We start from the raw sequence: 26486 nt of genomic DNA, 5'->3' as shown, positions 1-26486 counted from the left end.
GCCCCCACTCCTCTCCCCCACTTCACAACGGCGCACTCTTTTTTCATTCCCACAACGTACTTAAAAGGATAATGAGATGGTTTTTGAATCTACTAACCATCTAGGGTTCTGAAGTAGACTTGTTATTGATCACGTCGTTAATGTTATTATTTTCTGTTTTGGCTGAGGCACTTTCGCTGTCAACAATTTAAAGCGCGGTGTTCTAATCTTCCGCGTCCCGCGCGAGCGCAGGACAGGAGAACAACTGAGAGGAAAACCACGTCCATGCCGGCCCTTGGGATGTAACGTTGAGGAGCCAGGGTTGCTTCGAACCACCCGAGCGAGCTGTCAGCGCGCGTTGTTTCTCGCACTGAGTGCGTTATTTATTTATTTATTTATTTATTTATTTATTTATTTATTTATTTATTTATTTATTTATTTATTTACTTACTTATTTATTTATTTATTACAGAGACCTGCCCGAAGTAGCCGAAAGTATCAGATAATAACACAAATACAATGACACAACTAATAATGCATGAGGAAAAGCATGCACCGAAGGAGGACAACCGCTCTCCACAAATAGAATGAAACTAATGAAGAGACGCGCAAGAGAACTGCGCCCCACGCCACGCATCAGATAAGAATGCGCGCAATTGATCTACCGTAGAGCACTCATTGACACCGGCTGGCAGCCTGTTCCACTCAGTGATCGTCCGCGGAAATAACGAGGTTTTGTAAATATCCGCGCGATGCGTACGTGTTGTGTGTTCCGTACGTTGTGCAGTGCAAAACGTGTACAAAATGTGAGCTTGGGCACCACGTTAAACACAAGTCACTACGTTGCGTTCGAGTGCACGAAAAACTGCGGCCGAGACTGTGTCGTTTTGCACTATTCCCGCTGGATTAAAAGCTCGCAGCGCAAAGGGTCGCTACTATGAAGCGGGATAATTTCAAACTGACCAAAGCAAGCGCACTCTGTTTTTAAACACTTTCGTCAGCGCAGCTGTATGCAGAGCTTGTCCCTAATGCGACCTTTAGGGCTTCTTTAAAAAAGGCACAGCTGAACCACAACGCAGTTCCGTTGATTTTCCCTCGTATGAAATGCGTGTCACCTTTTCCAAGAACCCCTCGGCTCCACTTCCGATTCGAATTTCATCCCCTTACGAGAGTTCAGGTCTCTTTTAGTGTGAGTTTTGCGTGCTGTGCTGGCAGCGATAAGTGCACGGCGAGCGACCGAGCGATGGGTCGGACAGACGACTTCAGCGCCTAGTTGCATCTACGCGTGTATCGTTTTTATCGCGTAAGCGGACACACTTATTCGCGTGTGGACAACGTGTTCAGGAAAGCCCACTGTTGTGTCGGAGGTCATGGTGGTTCTCCAAGATACTTTCCCGCATAGCACACACCTGACATGCTCACGAAGCCCTTGTAGAAGCTTTAAAGAGGCTCAGGCACGTGTCGCTCTCATCAGCACAAGCGAAGCCACACCTCGTAGGGCGGGCTGTTAAAAGTGCAGCAAGCAAACAACCAAGCACCGAAGCTGTTGATATGCGGCATCTTGTTTTCCAACAGGTTGCTGCCTCGTTACTAATAATAGCTATGCGACTGAAATCAAAACATTCGACAGAGGTCTACCTAATTTGAGATGCAAATTTAAGTCACAAATGAACGCCAACCGAGTTCTGGTAAGAAAACGCGACATTTCAAAGCCTTGGTCGTTTTTTTCTTAAAGGTTTGACTGCGGGAGATTTGCAGCTTTACTTTTAAACAAAGGTTTATCTCACAGCCGGTTCACTTAACTCAAACAGTGGATCAAAGAAGAGGGAAGGGTTCCGAGGGAGCGATTAATATTTCCAGGCGTATGTTGAATGCTCAATGACTGAAGCGGCAGCCTTGTGCGCGGATTGCCCTGGTCTCTAGCCCAATAGTTCCGTTTTAGTATTTCCTGTTATCATACGCCTCGCAGTGCTAGGCCACAGCACTTCTCTTACTTTGACGTCAGCTTTGTGCTGCTTCATCCTGTCCGTGAAGTACTTTCCCCAAAGTACCACGCCGGGTACACAGAGCAGGGTGTTTCGTACAGAATGCCTTGGGCGTTTTGTTTAAGTTGACGGTCTTTCGGGAGCGGTAGGAAGCGTCCAATGGTGGTAATCGACTTTAGTATTCTTCGCTCCAATTCCTGTGCGAGAATTCGAGCCAAAGTTCCGCTGACGCGTTTTTCGCAAGGAATGCATGCGCGTCTTTCCCGCTTGCGTATGCTTGGGCAAAGTGTAGAATTGCTTTTGTCGCGACCTTCTTTGGCTTCAGGTGATAATGAAGGAACTGGTGTATCCTTTTCTTTGGAGGTCAACAAAGTAATTGTCGCCATAATTACTTTCATTTGGCAGAAGTATGCTATCGGTGTCAATTGTGTCATATAGCTGTAAGCTATATGGAATAGAACTTTACATTATTAAGCTGAGACAGTCACTGCGATTGTAGCGTAGCCTTACTAAGAGAGAAATATGAATCACATAAAGCTTTCAGCGATTTGAAGCGATGGCCTTGGTAAAGATGCAAGCCTTTTATAGAGGCACATTGTGCTCAAGCTAGAAGCACATACGGTTGGCTGCAACATTTAAATACTTTTTTTTCTTTTCTGCAGGTAGCTGCGCGCGCTGCCAAATCCGATGCTGAGATGGTGAGGACTGTGTTGTTTTTAGCCTTAAGCGGCAATCTTCTCTAAATCCTAATAATTTGCCGTTTCTCAAACAATTTAGAATAGCTCTCTTTGTTGCGGAATTGTTCAAGCTACGCCCTTTTTATGCTACAAAAAGCTACCTTGAGTAACTTAATGTCCACTTGCCAATGAAAAGTTCAAGCCCTACGAAGAACGGTTAGCACTATAATAATGCCGTAAACACTACGTCTCTTCGTTCTCATTATTTCCACGCAGCTATTAACTATACTGGAGAAGTTGGCTCGCTACATGCTATCCTTTGCATGACCTGATGAAGGGCTCAATATCTGCCGCCTTTGCAGAAGCGATCAAGCTAGAGGATTCCTATGAGCACTTCTCTTTCTAACGTGCAAAACCTCCAAGGCGCATTAAGAGAAATCGATTACAGATGACACATTCCTTAAAATGTGCAAAGAAGTTTTTACTGCGGACCATTAGAGAACTCCTCAAAAATGGACTCCAGGCTCAAGAGATGGACACAACCCTCGCGATGCCAAAGCCGGGCTTCGCTTGCGTTCGAGCCCAGCTAATTAACGTTCGGTTTGCCCGACTGTGATCTCAGTCTTCTGTTGGTTATATACCACGGCGGCGCTGCTTACCGCGGAGGAGATCTTTATGTAGTAAGCAGGCAATAATTTGGATTACCGGGAAAACACTTAGTTCTTCGAATGTTCCTAACAAGCAGCTGCTGAATGTTCCTCTGAGCTTATGCTTTCGCCTGCACTGTTTGCTTCAAAGAATTTTCTTTTCATCGCACTTTTGGCAGTAAAAACATCTATAGCTACGCGCTGTGAATCTTTTACTCTTCAGCGAGTAAGATTTGGAGTTTCCGCATTGTAAAACCACATTTCACCCAGCCACCTATTAAAAGCTTCTGTAACATCACTTGTGTACAGGAGAGAAAGGGAGCACAACTTTAAACGAAAATAATACCTCAGTAATTTTTGATCAATAGCGATGCGAAGGGCTTTTGCCTCAGTCAGTGGAGCCTATAGCTGCAGGTAGCCTCTAAAGAAAGCAGTCACGTTAGCCGGCATTTGGGCAGCAAGGTTTCGGAGAATGGCTTGAGACGTAAGGAAGCTGAGAATGGGTGACTGCAAACTTTGCAGAATCTGCTAGTCGCTGTAATACCCGCTCGAGATCTGTTACTTTGAATCTTGTTTTTGCGTTCACTGGAGATCGATGGTAATGTGACACTAATTCGACTTACGAGTGAGACAACTCGTGGAGGCAATGCTTCATGCTGTTGTGCAGCTATCGTCTTCCTTTCCTCGTCGCGGGTATTGTTTTCGCAGATTTTTTTTTCTACTAAGGTGTTTTGTGGATTTAGCGATATGCGCAATTAAGAAAAAACGCACTCTTCTTCATCATACATTGCAAGATAGCTTAGTCTAGTTCTGGATATTAGAGGTAGAAGCAGTTATATGCATTTGGTTAAAAAAAGACGTGCTCATTCTGTGTGAACTGCGCCAGTAGATTTCCTGGTCACGCAGCTGGTTTGGCAACAGTAGACCTTGGCAAAAAAAAAAAATCATCCTGATTGGAAATAGGTGGAAATAGCTTCTTTTGGCGGGGTAGGTGGGCAAATGATATATACTAGAAATAGTCATAAATTTCAGTACATGGTCGCATACACCCCCTTGCCTACTGCAGTCGAATAACATTCCGACCGTATGGTTCGCTTTAATGCGAGCGTTTTACAGAAACAAGGGCTTGATCTTCACAAGAATTTAAAGTATAATAGGGGTCTTGATTCTCCAAGAATCTTGCATCTAATTTATTGCAGCTGCATAAAAAACTGTCAAGCTGTGTTTTTAGATAAGGGTAACGTCATATTAATAGAGTGGTTCATCTATGGGTGGTCAGGACTCTGAACCAGCGGTTGCGTTATATTTTTTTTTAAATAATTATGTCCAAGGTGGCAAAGAGGTTCAAGCGCGACATTCTGATTACTCAAGCACTTTCATATCGTACACGCTGCCCCGAAATGTGCATTTACCTTTCGATTATTTTCTCCAGCATCGTATTCATTTGTGCCCTGCCCTTATTATTCTGTTTCTCAGGTTAAACTGAGGGCTCCAATCGAGAACTGTTTAAAGCGGCAAAAAAAGGCAAGTGGTAGAGCGCGATTATTATATGCTCCTTCGATAATCAAGAAGCAATAAACTGTCGTAATCACAGAGTCTCGAAACGTATTTTCATTCCTCTAAAAGGAAGCACAACATTGTTACAGCTTATAACCGCCAGCCTAGAAAGCAAAATTTAATCTTTAAAAGGGCTGCGAAGCACATTCCGAGGAGAGCACATCCACTGGCTCAGTCATTGCACTGTGTTGTCATGAACACCTGAGCTAAATAATACATTAATCTACATGCAGCAGAGAACACACAGCCACACGCGAAAGTTGACGAGCACTATCAGGCGAATTTTCCATGTTCCCATTCTCCTCCGTCGCTCGCACCTGCGTAGACCCGTTCAGAGATGCCCATTAATTATATTCTTTCACAGGTCAGGCAGCTGCCATGGCTGCGGCCAGTAAGCCGCGTATCTCCGGCGGGCGAGTAAGCTCCGCCCCCGGAGGTGGGGCCGGAGGAGCAGAAAGAAAGGCGCGAAGACGCTGAAATTCAAATTTTGACTACAGGTAACTCAGTTTCTACAATACGCAATAAAATAAATCTTGCTGGAGAATATTACAGAAGCAGCGCCCTTAACATCCCAGGCATGATGCAACTTTATTAGAGGGCCTTTCAGAGCCCCTTTAAGACAACCAAATATCCGGACACTAAAAGCATTGCTCAAAATTGCGCTGATATAGAGGCCAGAGCACCACATTCTTCAATATCATGTACTTCTCCGTTTTCCTTGCCATGATGTCTCCACTCACTGCGCGGAAGCATACCACATTGTAGGTACCGATATATCCCACTCTATTCGACTTCACACTCACCTGTGTACCACTCGTTAACTGCAGCCAGTGCTCAGTGGCGTTACATGTAAACAATTGCGCACACATTTTTCCTTACGAATACATAACTTTTGGCAGAAATAGTTGTTTTAAGATGTAGTCTGTGATGGCCATGCTCTGCAGTATAAGGTTTAATTTGAATAAATCAAATATCCCTAGCCAATGTGGAGTGCACCAAAGCTGGACAGAATTCATGAAACAATGCGCTGGCAGTATGCAGTTCTTGTGCACTTGTATCAGGGCTCAATCGCCGCAGTGATCATCTTTTAATGTTACTGGAGTTGGGCCGTCTCGCAACTTCTTCACATCAAGAAAGGGCGGAAAGCCTCAAAATATCTTCACTTTTTTTCACTAAACCAATTTTAGGCGTGTAGTAATTCAAATTTTGGCGCATTGCTGGCGCAACTTCCATTTAATTTATATATAACGTATCTCAAAAAGGACAAGCACTACTCCTCGGCCATTGGTATGCAGCTAACCATCTCAGCATGTCAAGAATGCTTCCGACGAATATGGTCCATGTTAGATGACCTGTCGTGGCCTATATATGCCTATATTCGGTCTTGGGCAGAATTGTTATGTGGTTAAGAGCATTTTCAGAACAACTGCATTCTTAGGCACCAGCAATCGCTTGTAGTGTGCGCAAAAAAAAAAGCGTTGTCTACTAGACACTTTTGCACTGTAGCCAAACCTACATCCGAAAGTGCAGGTGTCTCAACGAGAGGCTCATGGAACACAACAAAAACGTCGTCGGAGCATCTCGTCATCTCAACATACACTGCCATGACTGTGAACAGTGTAAAGAACGTGGTCCCTTCTTGGGAAGAACCACAATACTTTGGCAATAAATCAGCCAGACAGATAGATCACGCTGTTGAAATCGCGGAAAATGCAGGCGACTGCGTCAGTACACCATTGTTACTTTTGAGTGAAAAAAAGCGTCGTTGAGGAATTCCGACTTAGTAGAGGGTAAGAACGGTTGTGATTTTGTTGTTTTTGTGTCCCCGTCTCTGATAGCTTGCTTTTTTAGTTTTTACCTTTTTTTTCTTTGTCCGACGAAGAGTCTGTACTCGTGCAGATCGATGCCGCTGCTAGACTTAGCGTGACTCTTCGCATTTCCTTTCGGCGCTGCTCATGCGCGCTGTACTGCATATGTATACGCTGCGCGCAGCAAGAAACCTTCGTTGCAGTCCGCTATCGGTGGTGTCTATAAAGTACTGTGGTGTCTGTATATGCGTACCTTATATATTTCTTCAGACTTGGACAGTGACTGTGATTCCCTTTATCCCATATCTGATCAGACGAACTTTCTCGAACCCTTGATAATGACCCCCCTTTTCCTTGTATCTCGTCGCGCTGTGCGAATGTAAGCAAGTTGAAGCTGTACCACGTCTTTACGGCAACAGCCGTTTCACGGAGAGGCCCACGGGAATTCACTATCAGCTGGCCACATGAGCGTTGTGGTTGTTGTTGCGACTGAAGGAAGAATGAAAAGGAAAGTGTACGGGCCTGCCCACTGGCTCAAGCTGAGCCACAATTGCTGCCACGTGCACACGTTACATACAAGAGGCACAGGTTGTTGATTAGCGCGCTTCATGACGTCCCAGACATGCATAAAAAAACGGCGAAAAGCAGGCGCCCTTAGCACTAGTGGCGGGCTGCAGGACCGGCAGGTCACAATGCGCGGCGCTGCGGTGGACGAATGCGCTGAAAACTCCAGTGCCAGGTCGTTTCGCTCTCCGGTATTCCCTTCGTAAAACGCGCGACGGGTTTGACAAAAGTTGCTTCCTGCTGCCTGCCCCCCGGACTGTAAATGTGGGAATGGTTTGATCGGCGTGTTTGCCAACCGCGGCACCGTGCCAGCCGCTCGGTGCGATTTCGGCGTTGCGGTGGCGTGACTTCAGCTAATCTTTTTTACTCGCACCTGTACGTCTGCTGGTGCTACGGCAGACTAAGAAGCTCTAAACCGCCGCCGCGAACGTGGGCCCTGGTTTCTTCACGCCGTCCTAAACAAGTGATTCCGAGAATCTGGTGCCTGGTCACTTGCCGCTGGATACTGAAAGGGTGTAGATTCCAAGGACCTATGCAAGCCGCGCCGTTGAATGGATATGCGCCGCTGGATGCTGTAAGTGCGTTGTCTGTTACGCGTCCGCTGGTTACGCCTGTGCTCGCACCTGATGTGGGTCACCACGCGGTTCGTGTTGTGCTATTTTTCAACGTTTGCTAGATCGCAGCCTTTCTATGGAGGCTTCACCAGCGCACATGCGATAAACAACGGTGTCTGCATTTTGTCCCCATTAGCGTTGGATCTCTCATAGAAACGATAAAAAATTATCTAGTCTTAACCGCTTTCCTCTTAGAGCTGAAATTTCGCGCATTGGTGGTATATGGGTTCAGTTTTTTTTTTTGTACTGCGTTTCAGTGAGGTACTCCGCTGATTCATCAATCTAGCGCAGCATCAGTAAATCAGTATCAATCCTGTTCGTCTGCGAAGACTACGAGCCAGAAGCGCGAACACTTGAAGCAACGGTACCCGTAGCGCCATCTCGCTACCGTGGAGGCTGCGATTGTAGAGCGCTCCTTCCTGCCACAGGCGTGAGATTGCGCTACCTGGACCAAAACTGTGAAAGCTCGTTGTTTTGGGTTGTCATCGCTGCAAATGATGAGAGTTTAACGAATGATTCGAATAAGGTAAATCCCCCACCTAACTAAGTATAAAGCAAAAACTGACTGTGTGATATTTGAGCCTCAATAAGCAGGCGAAACTCACTATTTCAGTTTTGAAACTTGTGCTCGGAACCTCTGTCGAACTTGTTTGGACAAGGCTGGCTCAATGAAAGCGCCCTTATTATAGCCAGTTTTCTGCAGAATGTGGCGGTAATGCAGCTTGTAGGAAAACACCCTTTCGTTCTGCAAACTCCCCCGTGGGTGTGTGCAACCGCACTGAAGTTGTTTACGGGCTCCCGTGTTCACTACAGCAGAGTTTTTACTCTTCCCAGCCCTTAAATCCGAATGTAAGTTAGAAATATGTGCACTCAGTAATGAGCACTCTCGGCCCGCCGTTTGGGAACACTGTGCCATTTTTTCGCTGCGTACAGGTGGTGATGTCAGGCCGGCGCTAGGCACACCCTTCAAGCGCTGACGGCGGCACACAATGCTAGTTTATCTTACGCGACCTCGTAACGGCCCTTTCTGCAGAAAGTCCGGCGTCGGCGTTGCTGTCGTAGTCGCTGCTGGTGTTACTAAAAACTCTGGATTGGTCGAAAAAGTGGCTGTAGCTAGAGGCTCCCATAGATGGCGGCAGCCACATCAGAAACGCGTCGAATTATCATAAATCGGAGAAACCGCGAGGAACGCGCCTAGAGTAGTATCCGTCGGCCGTTATCGTCCTCCTCACCCTCATATAAACACAAAGCAAACGATGACTCACCTTAAAAACTTCGCCTCTCGAGCGCCTACACCGCGCATCCATCCGGGTAGCCTGGAATGAAAACCCTTGCGCTTGGCACGTTGGTACGGCTCCATTAAAGGCGGGCTTTCTATTTATGTTGTAGTCTTTCGCATAATGGTTGCGATTGTGAAACAACGGTGGCCGCGTCTGCGAGGGAAAGAGGGATCGCGATCGCGTCAAGCCCTTAAGAACGGAGCTGATGTGCCACCATCCCCCCTAATTTTTTTTTATTTATAGCTTGTGATTGATGCGTTGGTCAGGTGCCATGGGATGAAGAAACGAAGGTGCGTACTTAAGACGAAAGCATTTTTATTATGCGTAAATTGGACAGTGCAATGAAGACGAAAACAAAAAATGGTCTGAATTACAACAATCTGCTTCTTTCTTGATAGCGACTTCCTATACATATTAAAGTGTCCATGACGAACTCACGTCCAAAATTTATTTCACAGTTTCACAAGCTCCTGTTTTAATTGGTTCTTTAAATTTCGCTTTATGTGGAATAGAGGTTCCTCTGTTCGCGCCCTATGTGAATTTTGTCGTCTCACTTCTGTCCTGCTGCGCAGTCGAAAGGATGTCCATCTCTTCTTCCCCACCTTCCTCCCCACCGACTGGCGTGGCTGGTCTAGGCGACGCACGTCACCAATTGGCTCTTGTCCGCACGAGGAAAAGCGCATATCAGGGCGTGATCTGGCCTCTAATAAAGTCCATTCCTCAGTCTCTGAGCACCAAGGCGAGAGCAGCGCGCACCCCACCTTATCCGCAGCTCCCGTAGAGATGCCGCGCCTACGTCATCATATGTGACATGATGCCAGCATATATTACCACTGTTCTTACGTGACCAAATTACAAACGAGATACGCAAATCGAGTTCCGCGCGAAAGCGAAAGTTCTGCAGAGTCTGCACACAAACGCTAGGCAGCACTACAACCGGTGGAAGTGGCCTTAACAGAGGAGGTGGACTTAACAGAAAGTCAGGGGACTTAACAGAAGATGTTAAATCACGTACGTTATGAGAATAGAAAAAAAAGAAGTTGAATTAAAAAAAAGCAGAATATCCCCGCTCTGAACTTCTCTGTGCCGCCAATCCATCACTAATCCTTGAAAACTCCCTCATAACCAGGCACACAAGAGGTAGGTCTGATGGTACACGCCAGCTGCTTGAGCAGATTTCGTGCGAATATACGAGGATGTCAAAATATTTTCTCATTCTTGCTGTAGTGATTGCTAGGGGCGTCTTACATAATTGAGGCGATCTCAGTGGCCATCTCGTTTTTTCATCCTCGTGCTCAGCAGCTGAGGACGTCGAAAAAAAAAATTGGCGTCAGGAGAGTAGAAGGCGCAGTAATTGTCTCGGTTCTCGAATGAACATGTTTTTGAATGCCTGAAAGAAACACACACATGCGCTATCCATTTCTTTTAATAGGTGCTTCATATAAATCGGCATTCATTCGGAATTTCTCTGCCGCCAAGCTGCGCGCACGGTTTGTCCGTGGTCTGCTTTCGCGTGTTGTACACGACCATGCAGAGCTGATCGGCGGGCAGAGTTAGGACACCGCCTCCTATTCCGTAGCGGAGCGCACAGTGCAGGACGAAAAAGAGCTGCGTGCTTGAGAGTTCGACTCCCGGCAGCTGCCCCATCCGGCCGTTCTCGCGGTTAAAGTCTTGGCGCCGGGTACCCAGGAATGCCAGGTAGGCAATCATGGAACTGACGGCCTGCTCAAGGGTCGCCCTGTCGGCCAGCTCACCCTCGGTCAGCCTCGTCTGCCGCCAGGTGTCGTTCTGCGAATGATTGAAAACAAATGAAAAAATATAAAAACGCGAAAACTGATAATCTGTTCTGTCTTAACACTGCGGAAGCTAAGTGAGGCAGCAGGCTTATTCAAAGTTTGCTAGCTTAGGCAATGCTGGAAGGTGTATTTTACTCGTAATAGGATCTTCGCGCTCTTTATACATCGCGCTGGCATTCCGTATCGCATTTCAGGCACCATAGCAAACAAGCTAGAAAACGACGCAAGGGCTCTGGGTGAACTGGAGTACGATTTCTTTTTCAGCGTAAAAGGACACTAGGTGCGAGAGCATTTGTAGTTTTTGTTCTTGAATCCCTTAATGCATTATGCTTCAGCCTTTCCAGTTCGCAGTTAATATATATATATATATATATATATATATATATATATATATATATATATATATATATATATATATATATATATATATATATATATATAATACAGCACGTGCTACGTCCGCCGCTATGGGCGAGGAGGATGGCGCGGGTGAACACTCTCAAGGTTCGCTTACACGCAATAAACATAAATACCCGCGAGAGCAGCAGATTGGACAGCCGTCGCTGTAGCTCAGTTGGTAGAGCACCGGACGCGATATTCGGAGATTGTGGGTTCGGATCTCACTGGCTGCATGGTTGTTTTTCTGCAGCTGTATATGTAATGTTCTTTAAGCTAAAGATTATTCCAAGTAATATTCTCCCCCTGATCAGCACTACAGTTTAATATATATATATATATATATATATATATATATATATATATATATATATATATATATATATATATATATATATATATAGAAACATTCCCTTATGCACCTTGGTTTCGGTGACTGTTGGCTCCCTTCATATGTTTGTCAAAAACGTGTCCCTCATTTCCTTAACCCTATATATATATATATATATATATATATATATATATATATATATATATATATATATATATATATATATATATATATATATATATATATATATATATATATATATATATATATATATATATATATAACTAAGTAAACACAGGAACATGGAGCTGGGTGAATGACCCGAATGAGTTTTCGATATTTTGAGATATCCGATAAAATTGAATAAGCAGCCACATGCCCTTTTCTCAGGGGATAACCATACTGTGCGTGTTCATATGTCACGTTGAAGCGCCTGTGCATATTTACATCCCATATCAAACCTCAAGCTACTTTTCAGCGCTGGGGCATTACGTCTGCCCTTCAAATTACATCTGTTCAGCGGGCTCTAGCCTCTGAGAGCACATCTCTTCTTGTGTCACCGCAGCTAAAGACCACTCCCATATTTTTCCTCTAACTCTACATTTTTGTGCCATTTTGACCGATTTCATTTGTTAAGACTAAATTTTTGTTCAAAACATCCTTCAGAGGTCATGTTTAGAATTTTGCCTTCACGCGCCTTACAGAAATGGTCTATAGAGAGTCTACAGACTTCTTGCAGACTATATGGCCTTCCTATAGATATTTCTTTTTTCTATTCACAATCTATAGACTGTGAATAGACAATACTCTATTAAAAGTGTATGGCAATAAATCTTAAGACTGTCTATAGACTGACTGTCTGTAGGATTTGCGTCGCCTATAGGCTCTTCTCTAGGGTTGTCTATAGAGGCTACAGACTTTGTAGGGAAAAGTATATAGGCAGTCCACAGACTGTCTAAAGAAATTTTTCTAAGGGCGGAGCCACTGGTTTCACTTTAGAAACTTAGCGATGAAAATAGAGACGCTTGATGTCAACGACTAAGTGTAGATAAGGGACGACAAGGGCACCCCACCTTAACGTGGCCGGCACGCAGGCAGTATATGCTGTCGGCGTCGACGGTGTCCGTGTGCTCCCAGAATCGCCGCCAGCGTTCAGCCACTGCCGGGTCTTCGTGGCACCGCTCTACAATTTCGTGCGTCATCACTTGTGCGATCACTTGTGCAGGTGAACAGTTCTAAGTTAAACGCAAAATTCTTTATATTAGGGCCGTTTAGTCGAAAAAATCACTCTTAGTCTGTTGGGTATCGGTTCTTCAGTGGAAGCGACACTTCCGCCGTTTGTCTGAAAACGAAGTTTAGTTGTGTACTGCAATCCAGCAGACATGCATCCTTTTCCGTACCAGCAGGCTTCAGAATGGCTCTGTGGTAATCCGGGGCAATAAATAAATGTAAGAGAGCTGGCTTGTTGATGCATGCGACTATTTGAAATGATAGTTTGGATTGTAAAAGAGTAACAAATATCACCGTAGACAAACATGCCGCGGTCGTCCTGTGTCGTCGACTGTATCCTGACTTTGTATCATTTCAAATATGACGAGCCAGTGTGAGGGAGGTGTCGAAGAGCTGTGCTAATTTGTTGGTACAAAGCACTAAATGAGCTCCGCGTTGTTGGCACTTCAAGTCAGGCGTACGCACGCCCAGCAAAACTCAAGATTTTTTTTTCAAACAGCTTCATATTTACTGAAAAGCTGTTCAAGCAATCGAGCTGTTAAAACTACCACTGAACTATCACACCTATCTCGCATCCACCAAAATTTCGAAGAATTCTTCATCTACGGTACTTTTATTCGCCACGACTAGTGGTTCAAAAATATGTTACACAACTTAGTGTTCAGAGACAGCACCTTGAACGAACGTTTTGCTATTATTTCGAACGGAAAAAAAATCGTGGTTGATTTGCGCAGTTAGGCCAAATGAGAATCACGTGAGGTAGCAGTTCCGTTTTCGCTTCCGTTCCGGTGTTCAGATACAGCGTTCACGGATGGCAGTTGTTCAAAAAGCGATAATGGAATGTGCATATATGCGCAATTGCTCATTCCCTACGCTCATAGATCCCGAGAAGTCTTCTTACCACTCCTCGCTCAGTGGTGCACCGGTCAAGCGATGGCCTCTATCGATTAATTGAGCTGCCGCCTGACACAGTGGACAGGATGCTCACCTCCCGAGGTAAATGTATACACCTGGGCAGGTTGCCTGCAACTTGGTGGGCAGATGAGCAGTCTGCCATGAAACAGCCTTCAGAGAGACAGACAGACAAACTGAAAGCCACACAACGGCTAAATGCGGAGAATGGTCACTATACGTGTTAGCGCACTAAAAGATCCCTCCACATTAGTTGTGCACTTATTGCACTTACAGTCCTCTAAGTTCTTCAAATATATTATTTCTTTTTTTTATTTAATTGTGCGTTTATTATTTGGGAAGCATGTTGTCTTTCTCCTCCCCCAAGACATAACAAAGCAGCAAAGCTGTCACAAAGAAGGATAGAAAATGTTCTTTGATGTCATGCAGAACGGTCCCGAAACACACCTTAAAACTGTGACGCGGGGCTCATCGAGTGCGTTCTATTTAAGCCTTTCCATTCTCTGAAGGAAGGTTCTAATGTACTCATCTCTTTTTGGTCGATCATTTGAGCCTTGTACAAGCTTCTAGGCAGAGGAATGTTTAGTAAGCTAAAAAGAAGAGCTGATCGGTTCGTTCGTTTCTTTCTTGCCCAGTTTTTCGCGGTTTTTTATGTTCGAGTGCTAAACCAACCAGCCTGGATCACTTTGTTGTCAGCTCTTCAGAAAAGGAGAAGAAAGCGTCGCTGAACAATATGTCAGTTCACTTTCTTTTACTTTTTTTTCATTTCATCGAAAGCAATATTTGTACTGTGAGCAATGCCTGTTAGTAAAAATCTTCCTGCTGCCCCCAAGAAGGAGCCCATAATATAACCAGTCATCTCTTCAGACAACCTCGTTAGCCGCAGATTTCCGATGCCGCAAATAATTAACCAACACATTCAAACCTCCTGGTTATCGTACCTGCCCCAGTGCGGCGAAGTTGTACGCCGGTGGAGCTGTGACGTCATAGTAGGGAGGCCGGAATAAGGCAGCCGGCTGTGCCACATTGGCCACCGATGTCATGGCAGGAAGCAGTGCCTGCACCAGCGGCGGCAGGGAGTGCCAGGCGCGGAGACGCCGGAGCCATGCCAGCGGAAAGCTTCTCTTGCTTGTCGCCAGATCCTCTTTCAGCCCACTGGCATTCTGTGAGCACCGTTTGGCTGATATCAGTTAGATATTAGTTAGGCTGAGATCAGCCATTTCACATATCCATATACCCTCTGAACCTATGTGGGGCGCAATAATGTGATGCGTACCCATGTCAGGCAGTCTGAGGAGCCCGATATTTGAGGAGCCCGCAAGCTTTTGACTAAAGTCATGTTATGCCTGGAATGGTAAACGATGCCGCTTTACAAATGTTCTTTAGAAATAAGTTTTTAAATGGGCTGGGTGGAGAGGAGTTATCTGCAGTTAAAATTTTAATTTCAGCATCTTTCGCGCTGACTATCGCCTCCACACACATTTTGCACGCTCAGAGGTCGGCGCATCTCCGCTGGCCTCAACCACATAGCCGCAATGCCGTGCTGCGAATGCGCTTGGGAATTACGCGGCACACGGAGCTTCCTGAAATGCCAACGCGCCGCAGCCCATTGTTTAGGAATATGTGAATGCGTGAACTCAGTTTGAAAAGTCTCTGGGAAGTAGTCGCCAAATTTAGAGCGCGATTGCGAATTTTCTTCTGCATGTAGGAGAGTATTATTTTCCTCAGATGTTCATGACAGCATACTGTAGCGATGAGTCAGTTTATATGCTTTGCTCAATATGTGTTGCAAATCCACTTTAAGTAAAATACTTATATTGGTCGCGGTCATACAACTTTGTTCTTTCATGTGCTGTTTTGATAAACTTGCGAGTGATATGTTTGATCAAAGCATTTTCCAGAATGTTAGAAATAGCAGAGCAAGCTCTCCTAAATACATTTCTTGTTATTTAGAAAACTATATGAATGTCTTGTAAAGCGGCTGTTCTTTTGTACCACTCAAAAGCAACGCGGTCCTAAAAGCAGTCGTTTCTAAAAAGTAGCCAGGTAGCGGAGTTCGCTTCTCAGCATTGTATTAGACACCTTACAGCACACCTAAAAGCCAAAAGACGTCGAGCGGTGAGCGCAAGAGTTCAAGCTATGTTCAAGAGATGCAGAGCTTAAGTAATGCGGGTGCCACTAATGTTCTACTACACGATTAAAAACAAACCGTGTTGTCTGGTTCCTTTGCAAAAGGTGATACGTGTAACGGACTGCCAAAACCCGAGACCGAAAAGGACAGAATTCACCGCACTATCTCGGCGTTTTCAGTGTACAGACGCTATTAGAAGAAAAAAAAAATCTGCACAGTACGCCGACAACGGCATCGGGCATAACACGAGGCACTAAAGGCAAATAATGGCCTTCCTCCTAGGTTTCTCAGTTGAGAGAGTGCAGTTCCCAATTTGAAAACGTTCTCTATGTATTCGCTGCACGTGGTTTACGATAAAATGTGGTAGCAACCTTGCTCAAACCGCTGAAAGCTGTGAAAACATCTCTGCGATGCGCCCGGCTGTGCGTCTTGCCCGGGAACAAGGCCACGTTATTCCTCTTGGCGGCCACTGCAGCAGTCGAGACGTTGCCGATCGCAGTGGCGTCAGTGGTATTGCAAGTGTGCTCTCTGAATACAGATGCCACGGCATCCTGGAACTCTGCCATGAGGTGGGTCATGTCCGCAATGGTTTGAATAGGGACACCGTCGGCGCCTGGGGATTGAGGGAAGCGTGAATAATGCCTAAATTGACAGCACGGAGAGCAATTTGACGATGCCAAACAATTGCGTGTTCCGGTTATAGGGGTCGATTTCATACAGTTATTGTCCACGTCCCTATCTTCTTGCTCCTTACATGAGCGTGTTAGAAGATATTCCCCTCCAAAGTTTCATCCATCCACCTCATTCGCTTCCAAGCCTGTGGCTATCACCGGGAAGCTCCGCCCCTGGTGTGACGAAGCTGTCCCGTAAAGGGTTTCTTTACTGCTATCTACGGAAGTGAAAGAGAAACCGTTATTAGCTGCACCTATCGCCCTACGCCACCAGCATAAGGCATGCTACATCAAAAGCAGCTTCATGCCTGATGGAGTTTTGCGCGGATCGTCACATCCTTGCATGCATAATTACAGGGACACAGGCTGTACTTCCAAAGCAAACATTTAAAAGCGCGCTCATGCTAGAATTTTGCTAAATTTAATAGCCCAGCGGCCGTTTTACTGAACGCTCTCAATCTATTGACAGTCTTAAAACAGTTTCAAAGCTCCGCTTGTATTGGATGATGCTGATCACGGTCACGGCGGGGTGGGGGTCAACCTATACAAGCGGGGAGTTCGAGGCTTTTTGGAGACTGCCTCGTAATTCTGCCTCTGTTTATCGATTAGATATATGTTTACAATATGAACATGTACGTTAGCTTCAGCGGCTAAACAGCTTATTAACTGATTTTGGTATACTAAACGGTTAACGACGAGAGCTACTCTCTCTGTTTTTTTTTTGTGGTCGCATAAGCTTTGTAAGAAAACAGTTTTTGTATGCTGTTCATGTTTATTTTCTGACACGGATAACTGAGTTTTTAACAAGTAGTGCATTTTATTTCACTTTTTTTGTGAAATATTACACAGTCAAAATATTCCGGCGGGAGAAAAATCTGTCTGAGATAATTATGAATGCCGAAATTATTTTTTGGCATATTACCAGCATTTCATCGCACGTAGCTCTCTTTGAAAAGATTTATTTCTTATCCCCGGAAGATGAATTATGAAGCTATAGCTTAGCTTAGTATAGTTTATGAGAATATAATGTCTTAAATCAACTCAGGCTATGAGGGACGCCGTAGTAACGGGCTCCGTAAATTTCGCCGACTTGGGGTTCTTTAACGTGCACTGACATCGCACAGTACACGGGCCTCTGGCATTTCGCCCCCCATCGAAATGCAACCGCCGCGGCCGAGATCGAACCCGCGTCTTTCGGGTCAGCAGCCGAGCCCCATAACCACTGAGCCACCGCGGCGGCACTAAGTTATGGAGCTATCCTGTCATTGGGTTTTAGAACCCTTAGCATGATGTAGGTAATTTGGTACAGAAAAGCTTATGTTAATTTTTACCTACGGAAGCCTCTCATATAAATGGCGTACAAGAAAAGTGCGAAAGGCTAAAAGCGCTCGGATCAGAATGGACGCTTAAGTTGAGTGTTAAATTTTTCTCATTTCGCTGTCTATAAAGGCGGTTCGATGGAAGAATTTTGAAACAAACGTATCAAGCAGTCTTCTCCTCCTTTGCGAACACTGCTGCGAGTTATCCAGTGAATTTTGGCGCTGGGGTTGACAGAAGACGCTGATGGCACTTTCAGTCTTAACATACGCTATTCCAGAGAAAAAGCAAACGACTCAGAAGTGTAATGTAACTAGTATTTCTACTTGATCCAGCGAATCATAAACTAAATAATTATCATTTATGCGACATATGAGCAAAAGGACTAGTCCTGAACTCACCTTCCAGCAAATCCAGGGATCTGTATGGAACGCCGCTTACTTTGGCTACCAAGCCACCGCACTTTCCCTCTGGAGTTGGCTAAACAACAACACGGAAAACAGGGTCTCAATGACCTTTTTGATACCATAAGTCGCGTTGGGAACCTCTCGGTACAAGCATCTGCTTTGTTCTCTCCTTCAGTGGTCTAGGAGCAGCAGTGCAATAATGAGCTTGCCACCAGTAGGCGCGAGGAGCTATAGCCTCACACCAAACCCAGTTACAAAAGCCAAATCATCAATTAGCCGTTGCACAAAATAGTATACAGGAGTATCTTTCGGATTAAAGCGTGTCTTCGTGAATGTGGTGACCACCTCCTGGAGTTCAACTTGTTCTCCTGTCAAGCTCTTGAAGTCTGTCCCACGCTGTGTTGAAGGTAAACGGAAGCGAAGTTCACCACAACACATTCTACAGCTATTTTTTACAGCTGTTTGGGCTTGAAAACCGGGAATGATTATTTGGCACTTTTGATATCAGGCACTAGGTCAACAGGATTTTTTAACATTGTTACAATTCGTGCCGAGTTTCAATGGTAATCTTTGCCTGAGATTTCCTTCAGTAATTGTCCTTTTGTTTAACGAGTGAATGCTCGAGCTAAGTGTTGAGAATTAACAAAGCGAGACAGGGCAGGCGTAGATGGGAGGACTTCTGTTCACGCTCTTTAGCCTGTTTAGCCTCTTTAGCCCATCTTCAGCACGCGACCATAACACTGTCCACAGCCCGTTCTCTATTCATCGATATATTCTCACGATGTCAGGACAGTGGCTTGCGAGCAGGCCAGACAAGCAACTGGGAGAAAATTTGTTCTCTGAGCGGTTCTTAGAAAAACAAAACGGGTGCTACCATTCTTGATTTCCAGAGCAAAATGCTGCAGAAAATTATGCAATGAGCGCATACGGGAAAGACGACGAAGGTATATCTGAGTGAGCTCTTGGACCTTAGTGTCAGAGAAACCTTCTCGCGCTACCATGGTCACTGTTGATACATATAGTGCCACTGGCGGTTGTGTACAATTATTTTGACTCGTGCAAAGAGTGTGAACCGCTTTACCGCGCGCGCGCACGAAGGAAAGGTTTCAGAAAGAAGCCTTCGCCGCAAACACTGAAAGCCACGCTTGAAATCCGAAAGATTTATTGAACATTAATTTTGTTTACGCGATTGACATGCCCGAAAATTCTCGAGGAGCGCATGTTTCAAGGAGAAGTTTTCAGTGAATGCATTTTTTTGCATATCAAAACATTGCACCATAACAATCTATAAATACACAGATCCCCGTTATGTCGTTTGGAGTTTTCTGCCATTTGTTGTTAAATATGTACCCCATTGGCCTTAATATGGTAGTCGTAAATATTCGGCGAAGTCACCGAAAAAATTTTTATAAGCTAGGTTTTTCTACGCATCGGAAGGTTAAGCCATCCGAAATAATAAGTTAGTAACGCTCTTTTACGATATTCCACACTTTTTTCAAGAATGAAATATCAAAAAGTTGCACTAGACTGGGTAAATCAATGATCAATGATCAAAATTGCACATCACGTGATTCGTGCGCCTTAAGCGATTTAGCAGGTGCCTTCTTCCCACACAGCTTACTTAAAATCGAGCAGTACACGCTTCTCTTCCGTGAATGATACCATAAGCGTTTATCACGCTTGTGCTGAAAAGCTTAAAAGAAACGCCAAGTTTTACTTGACTTATTGACTAACTGACCAGCACTTGCGTGCATCCCACAACAGGTGTTTACCAAGTGAATGCTCGGCTGTGTTGTCTGAACATGATCCGTTGGCCACATTTTTTAGGAGAAACACCAAAGGTGGAGTAGATTTGTAATAAGCGAGTAATCACTGATCGCCATCCACCCAGGCGCAGCCATACGGCGACAAAGGAAAGCAAAGCGGACCAGGAGATATTTCTCTGTACCTGCGATTTTTCTGAGCAGACTCTAAAGCTTTCCTTAATAGCCGTTTGGCTGGGCTTGGGTGGATTCCAATCAGTAATTACTCCCTTATAACATAATCCATTGTTGTCGCATGCGGTAATGAATGCCAGTTAACACCCTCACTATGAAGACATTGTCGTCGGGAATGTCTCCTGCGCCTCGTGACCGGTTCAGCTCACACAGGAAATCCTCCTTTGGCCCGACGAGGTACCGCAGCACGTGCCACGCCAGAACACGTCTCATCCCAAGTCGTTCGCTGGGCTGCGACAGGTAGGCAAGGAAGACCACGGCCTCCTCGATTGCGTCCACATAATCGTATTGATCCGGCACAGAACCCAAGAACCGAGAGAGGAGCTCTCGCCACCGGTCTGCGGATCCAGATAACTGCGTGAGCACTCAATTCCGCACGCTTACAATGTAGTAAAGTTTCAACGCTTCCGAAGATAAATTAGTAAGTCCTTTATCTCCGTTAGCAATATACATGTCGAGAACGGTCAGGTTTGAGGAAAAAAGCTGCAGAAGCCGCTTGACAAGTCCTGAAACCCGCTTATCGGCAGTAGCAGCAATACGCGATGGGAGTGCTTTGAAAACAACTATAATATAGCACGCGCAAAAAAAAAGAAAGAAGGTACCCTTCGGTGGCGGTGTTGCCTGCCGATGTTGTGTGGCAGTGCAAAAGAATATAGAGCGTGAAACGTCAGCTTCCATAATCCTGGTGCTTTCACATTCTCAGTAGCCAACCATACAGGTCTTCAACTAAGAGCTCACTAACTTAGCTTCTACAGGAATACTGCAAAAAGTTATTCCTGATTACAGAGGAGCGAAATCTTGGCGTCACAATATTCCTCGCCGGAGTGTTGTTGCCATGTGGCGCCACCCTTTATTGCGTGCTTGTACCAAGTGCATTGGACCCCATCGAAAAATCCGGGTGACGACCAGTGAGTGCTTCGCACTGCCGAATGCGAACGCAGTCCACGAGCAATTACTCGTAGAAAAAATTTGAATAACCCCTAGAGATCAAGTTGAAATTTCACGGTGACAGCTCTATGGGTAGCGGTCCTCAGAATTACTTTCATGGGCGTCGTCTGCGCCTGCCGTATCGCCACACCCTATGTCGTACAACTTGGCCAAACGCCCTACTTAACAAGGTCACCCTGAGACGCAACACCTTGCTGCGCGCCATAAATCCCCAACACACTACACAAACGTATACACCTCACGTCGTCCTAAAATAGTTGATTGTGCACTGCACCTGGGTACTCCAACACTGTCCACACCTTATTCCCACAGCCGCCGTATCTCTAACTATATCTCAGTCGATGGGTTGCATATCTACGAGCATCCGTTTGGGAGTGGGCGTGGCGTATGCCTACCCCATATCGCTTACCCGACAGCACATGCTTAAACAGCGTGACGAATCAAACCTACTGGCATCAGCATTCGGTCGCACATCCGCTCTCGCTGAAACTTTTATTACCACAAAAGTAAACATCTAGACGCATATTTTTGTTAGTCTTTCATCACATTTTAGAACAAATAATTGCGTGCGTTCTTCATCTACCCTAATCGCTGAAAAAGTGGTGCAACGACTTCTAGCTCAGCCGATAGCTGTGAGTAGAGTGCGTCGTAGAAAAGCTGACTTTGTGGCTGGTGTCTGCGCATCTCTTTTTGGACATGTCAACCCTGATGTGCCGCAGAAGATATGATTTGGATCCAACGTTTTCAGTCCCGGTCCAATGACCTCCATTTATTGTTCGTACCGCAATGGTAAACTTCTAGACTGAACGAATGTGATTGAGAGACGTCGGCATTTGAAAGAATCGCAGAAAATTGCCAACAGATGAATTGAAGCGTTCTATCGTTATTTTCAAGCCCTATATCTGACAGGCTACAGGGTAAGTCTCAGCTAATTTTATCTGCCCGAACCTGCTCTGGTCTGTTTTCAGAACGCTATCATGCTGCATAAGGCGGCTAGGAGCGAATATGCTCATATGAATGACATGTAATGCATTTTTAAAATAGGCGCTTGACCACCATTATTTTTTACGGGACAGCTAGGGCATGAAGCAAGAAATGTATCGGCAATAGGCCGATACATTATTTATTCATCATCATCATCGGCATGACTACGCCCATTGCGACACATAGATCTCTCTCATGTCTCTCTATTAACCGACACATTATTTAAATTTATTGAAAAAAGGCTGAGACAATTTTATAACCTGCTTCGACTTCTGCAGTCCATTTAAAGAGGGAGAACAATAAAACGATAAATGTTCAAGAAAAGAGAAATAAAGGTGACCTTTTCATAAAGGTTGCTGACGCGCAGTCAAGTGAGAGATAGTTGAGTATAGCTGCGAATTATGCTTGGAAGTAAAACCGCTCCGGGTCGACGCCACGAAACCCACCGACCATGAAATTTTGTAACCGCTATTTTTGATTTTCAGAAACTCTGCATAGAGCTCAAGTGCGATCGCAATAGAAAAAAGCGTCACAAACATGTATTGTTTACAGAATTGGTCCTCAGGGGCAGACAAGACCGACGCTATATACTACAATTAAAAAAATTAAACCGTTCTTCATACTCCATCTGAAGTGGTATTTACTGCTGAGATTTGAGTCATGGCAAGAGCTTTACTCTTAATACGTGAAATGGTGGAGGTTGTTGCAAGCGTCGACATGCACTGACCTGTTGTGACAGCTGTGAAGTTGGCCAAGTCTGCGATGCTCAATCTGGATGGTCGTCTATTATCCGCGGTCTCGTTCAAGAAGTCTGCAACTGAATTTCAAACACAAACTATAATCTCCTTAGCGAACAAGCAAAACCGTGGGGCAAACCCGGCGCGTAACAAAATGCTTTCTCCGCAAGTAAATGTCTCTTTCTTCCCCGCGAGGGAAGTTTTACGTTAGTGCTCCACAGCTGCAGTTTCGGCATATTTCCTGGAACACTTCCCTACGGCGTCCTGCTTTGCTTAAGCAACACATCTTAGTCCAAGTGGGTACGAGTTCAATGTTGTAGAGAAGGTATGAATGTGAGGTAAAGTTGAGATTTTAATTGCGTCCATTTACCGTGGCCTGTACTTTGCTGAGGACAAATGTTTTCTCACCGACGCAAGTTTAGTGCGTTGGTTCTTGCTCATGCTCAAAAAAAGAAAACTGTGCTATGCGCACGGTAGCCAACATTCATGAACGATGATGCAGGCACCCGAGCTAAACTCCAGATAACGCTGCAGCGGAAGGTTTTAGAACAATGGTAAAAGTTGCTTGTATCGATTAAATTTGTTTCCTGCTGTTATTGTGCCCTGTGTTCAAAAATGTTGTATTTATAAGGTATATATTCGATTACCGCGAAAAAAGTAAAATTGCACTTCACGGTAGCACCATGAGTGCCGCGTAACCATGGCACGGCGATTGAGCTTTTATCCACATGAGCGCTCTGTGCAAATTAAGCAGCAATATCTCTTTTGTGTGCTTTAGTTACAGCCTATGTACCCTCTAACCGAGCTACAGTTTTTGCTCTCAGCTGTATAACGGAGCCTTTTCGGCACCCCTAAAGACCGAAAGGAGTAAAAAAGCGAGTACAAGGGTTCTCCTTACTTTACGCACATTCAGAGCTTAAGGGCTGCCATAAGTACTTTGCTACGCCGCTAAGAAACAACCCACCATTCCCCAGTAACATTTGGCAAGCAGAATGCATATTAAAATAGTTTGGCGCGAATATTTAACTCATGTTATTAGTTCTTTTCATGCTCGTACTCCGCACCCGAACACCGAAAGTTTCTCATAAAAGCGCTGTGCGTGACGTAGCGCCCCACATAGAGAGCGTAGTCTTGGAAGCCGACTGGCTTATTGCGGTATACTAAGCGCCACTGAGAAACACTATGGCAGCAAGGAATGTCTTCATAAACTACAAAAGCACTTTTAGTGACCCTTCCTTGAAGGAAAGGAAAATGCAGCAAAGCTCCAGTTCGTGCCACTATTAGCCAAAGGGCGATAAAATGTTGCTGTACATTGCAATAATTACTGCGCTGCTAATATACAAAATGTAGAGCGAGTGCACGAAATACGCTGGCAGAAGTAAAAGGCAATTGCAAAGGACATACCCTGCATAAGCGCTTCTAGAGACTGCCCCGAAGCTAACGCGAAGACCCGTGAATGTGGCGAAGTTGATAGAACTGCGAATGCCTGGAAAGTGTTTTGGGGCGATGTTTGTTTCGAAGAGGCACATTTAAATTCGAGCGTCTCGCCTTGTCACCCACATTTCTTTGTTTTTCTGCTTTTATTTCGCAGGTACTTTTCGTGGCATCCTAGACTGCACCAGCAGGCCCGACAGTTATTGTTTTACTAAACCAAAGACATTAATTTTATCTTGGTTTTACGTGTTATACTTCGCAATTCAACTTACTTGCGCATGGCCGAAACACTCGCCTTTGCTAAATAAATGCCACCGTGTGTTTGTTTGGGTTAAATACAAGCACCCATAGTTTTTTATGGAGTAAATAAAGCTCCAGTGAATTTAAATGTGCTAGGCATGGTTATTCGAGTGCAGCCATCACAGCGGGCAACCTTTAAAAAGAAAGAAAAGTACTCAGCTAGGTGCTCATCAGAGAGAATGTATCAACATACTCACTTTCATCATCTGCATCCATCAGGTGCTTCGCTACATCACTGTCATTAAGCAGTGCGTACCGAGAGAGGAGTAGCTGGTAAAAGTCTTCAATATCCTCTTCGTCTAGGGACTGAAGCGCACTAAGGAATTCTTTAACTTCAGCGTTCAGGGTAATCTGAGGAAGAAGATGTAGGTAAAATATTTTGCAGAAGTTTTCAAACGATACAATGCTAGCTTCTATCTCTAGCTTGTACCCTCTCTACTTGAGTCGCTCAAATTATAGCTTCACATCCTCACTGAAATCCGGGTTGTGACTTGCAAAATAGCAGAAGAGGCGCAAAATTAAGGCTGTCGGACACTGATGTGTAATAGCAGACAATCAAGCTCTTCTCTAGTGTGATGGTTGTCTGTTACAGCTTCAAGCGCGCGCATCAGCCATCTGGTAGTCGTGTGTGCACTAGAATTTCATCTGCCTGTGGTTTAAGATATCAGGAGCGATACCTTCCAGCTCAGCCAAGGAGCGCATTCGAAATGCCAGATCTCTGTCCTAAGTATTTGAAGTTTTTGCAACAAAACATTGCAATCACGACAGTAAAGCCGTTGAGAGGGGGTGCGCGGGGGGGGGGGGGGGGGGGGGTGAAATCCGCAGTGGCATTCTCATTTTCTCTAGCAAAAAAAACAGCGAAAACCAACACAGGACCACAAGAAGGTGCTCACAATGATCGTATTGTACTGCCAAGATGGCTTGCACAAAAAGGAACAAACACTTAGCGGTACACCGCTTGACCAAGCATGAAATCTCAATATAAAGTGCCTTAGAGTACGTCGAGTGACCCAAATCAATGGAACGATGCAGGAATGAGGCCGGACGCTGAAGTTTTTTTGCAATAGAGGGCATCATGGTACCGGATAGAAACACACCATATAAAAAACAAAGCTGTTGGCTTGTGATTATACATCGCATTAGATCTCCATAGGAGCCTCTGCCTGCCTGCAAATGGCAGGCATAGGCGTCACCGTAATGGCAGGCCTTACGGTTAGCAAGAACTCGGAGAGGGTCAGAATACTATCGCGGCGCCCGCTGTCTCTCTAGTGTTAGTATTTCAACTCATTGACCATAGCAGCTCAAGCCACATGACAACCCACCTCGAACGCGAATGGGGCCGAAGCCTCGCCAGTGACGTTGTATTTCCTGGAAAAGGACACCGGAGAGTCGAGGCCGTAGTCGAGGGACAGCTCAATCATGCGGTCCAGTGGGTCCTCCTTCGGGTCGTCTGTCATACGATGCAAGTCCAACTTGAAGTGGGACATGAACGCCAGGATGTCTTCCACGCCATCGTGAGAGCTATACGCATACTTTAGGCACGACTTGAGCAGCTCTTCTTCGCCGTCTGCTGCGCTAGACACGTGGTGCTGATTTTTGGTCACGCCATCGCCTGCTGAAGACCTCGTCACCGCTGTCCGCTGGACGTTCGGGGCAACCTAGAGCAAAATTTGTACCCGAGCTTCTTTCCTTAATTTGAACCGCACAACAAGAACTTCCAGGCGTTATTTGTAAGCTATTATTGCGATACCATGACGAGGACACTTAGTAGAACGAAACATGCT

The 26486-nt window shown here is 45.2% G+C and overlaps 2 protein-coding genes across 2 annotated transcripts; both read right to left on the bottom strand.

Annotated features, from left to right (window-relative positions):
• Positions 1–9830: 9830 nt before the first annotated feature.
• Positions 9831–14927, bottom strand: LOC144101621 (uncharacterized). The gene is made up of 3 exons (XM_077634763.1): positions 14718–14927; positions 12708–12869; positions 9831–10899 (listed from the first exon to the last, which is right to left on the bottom strand). The coding sequence occupies exons 1-3, from the start codon at positions 14817–14819 to the stop codon at positions 10549–10551; spliced, it is 615 nt and encodes a 204-aa protein (XP_077490889.1). The 5' UTR covers positions 14820–14927; the 3' UTR covers positions 9831–10548.
• Positions 14928–15294: 367 nt separating this feature from the next.
• On the bottom strand, positions 15295–26476 carry LOC144101620 (uncharacterized). The gene is made up of 7 exons (XM_077634762.1): positions 26025–26476; positions 24900–25053; positions 22959–23048; positions 20393–20637; positions 18297–18375; positions 16290–16520; positions 15295–15359 (listed from the first exon to the last, which is right to left on the bottom strand). The coding sequence occupies exons 1-7, from the start codon at positions 26187–26189 to the stop codon at positions 15295–15297; spliced, it is 1029 nt and encodes a 342-aa protein (XP_077490888.1). The 5' UTR covers positions 26190–26476.
• Positions 26477–26486: the final 10 nt, after the last annotated feature.

This window comes from Amblyomma americanum, chromosome 8 (assembly GCF_052857255.1).
Source record: "Amblyomma americanum isolate KBUSLIRL-KWMA chromosome 8, ASM5285725v1, whole genome shotgun sequence".
NCBI lineage: Eukaryota > Metazoa > Arthropoda > Arachnida > Ixodida > Ixodidae > Amblyomma > Amblyomma americanum.
This window is presented reverse-complemented; position numbering and strand designations above follow the sequence as displayed.

Bases quoted from the DNA above. Each gene is read 5' to 3' on its own strand.
- LOC144101621 (XM_077634763.1), bottom strand. From the start codon at position 14,819: ATGACATCGGTGGCCAATGTGGCACAGCCGGCTGCCTTATTCCGGCCT. The intron at 12,870-14,717 runs GTACGATAACCA...CGTTTAACTTAG, and splicing joins ACTTCGCCGCACTGGGGCAG to AACTGTTCACCTGCACAAGT. The intron at 10,900-12,707 runs GTGGGGTGCCCT...AATCATTCGCAG, and splicing joins TGCGTGCCGGCCACGTTAAG to AACGACACCTGGCGGCAGAC.
- LOC144101620 (XM_077634762.1), bottom strand. From the start codon at position 26,189: ATGTCCCACTTCAAGTTGGACTTGCATCGTATGACAGACGACCCGAAG. The intron at 16,521-18,296 runs GTGAGTTCAGGA...CTCAATCCCCAG, and splicing joins ATCCCTGGATTTGCTGGAAG to GCGCCGACGGTGTCCCTATT. The intron at 15,360-16,289 runs GTTTGAGCAAGG...TTGGCATTTCAG, and splicing joins TGTTTTCACAGCTTTCAGCG to GAAGCTCCGTGTGCCGCGTA.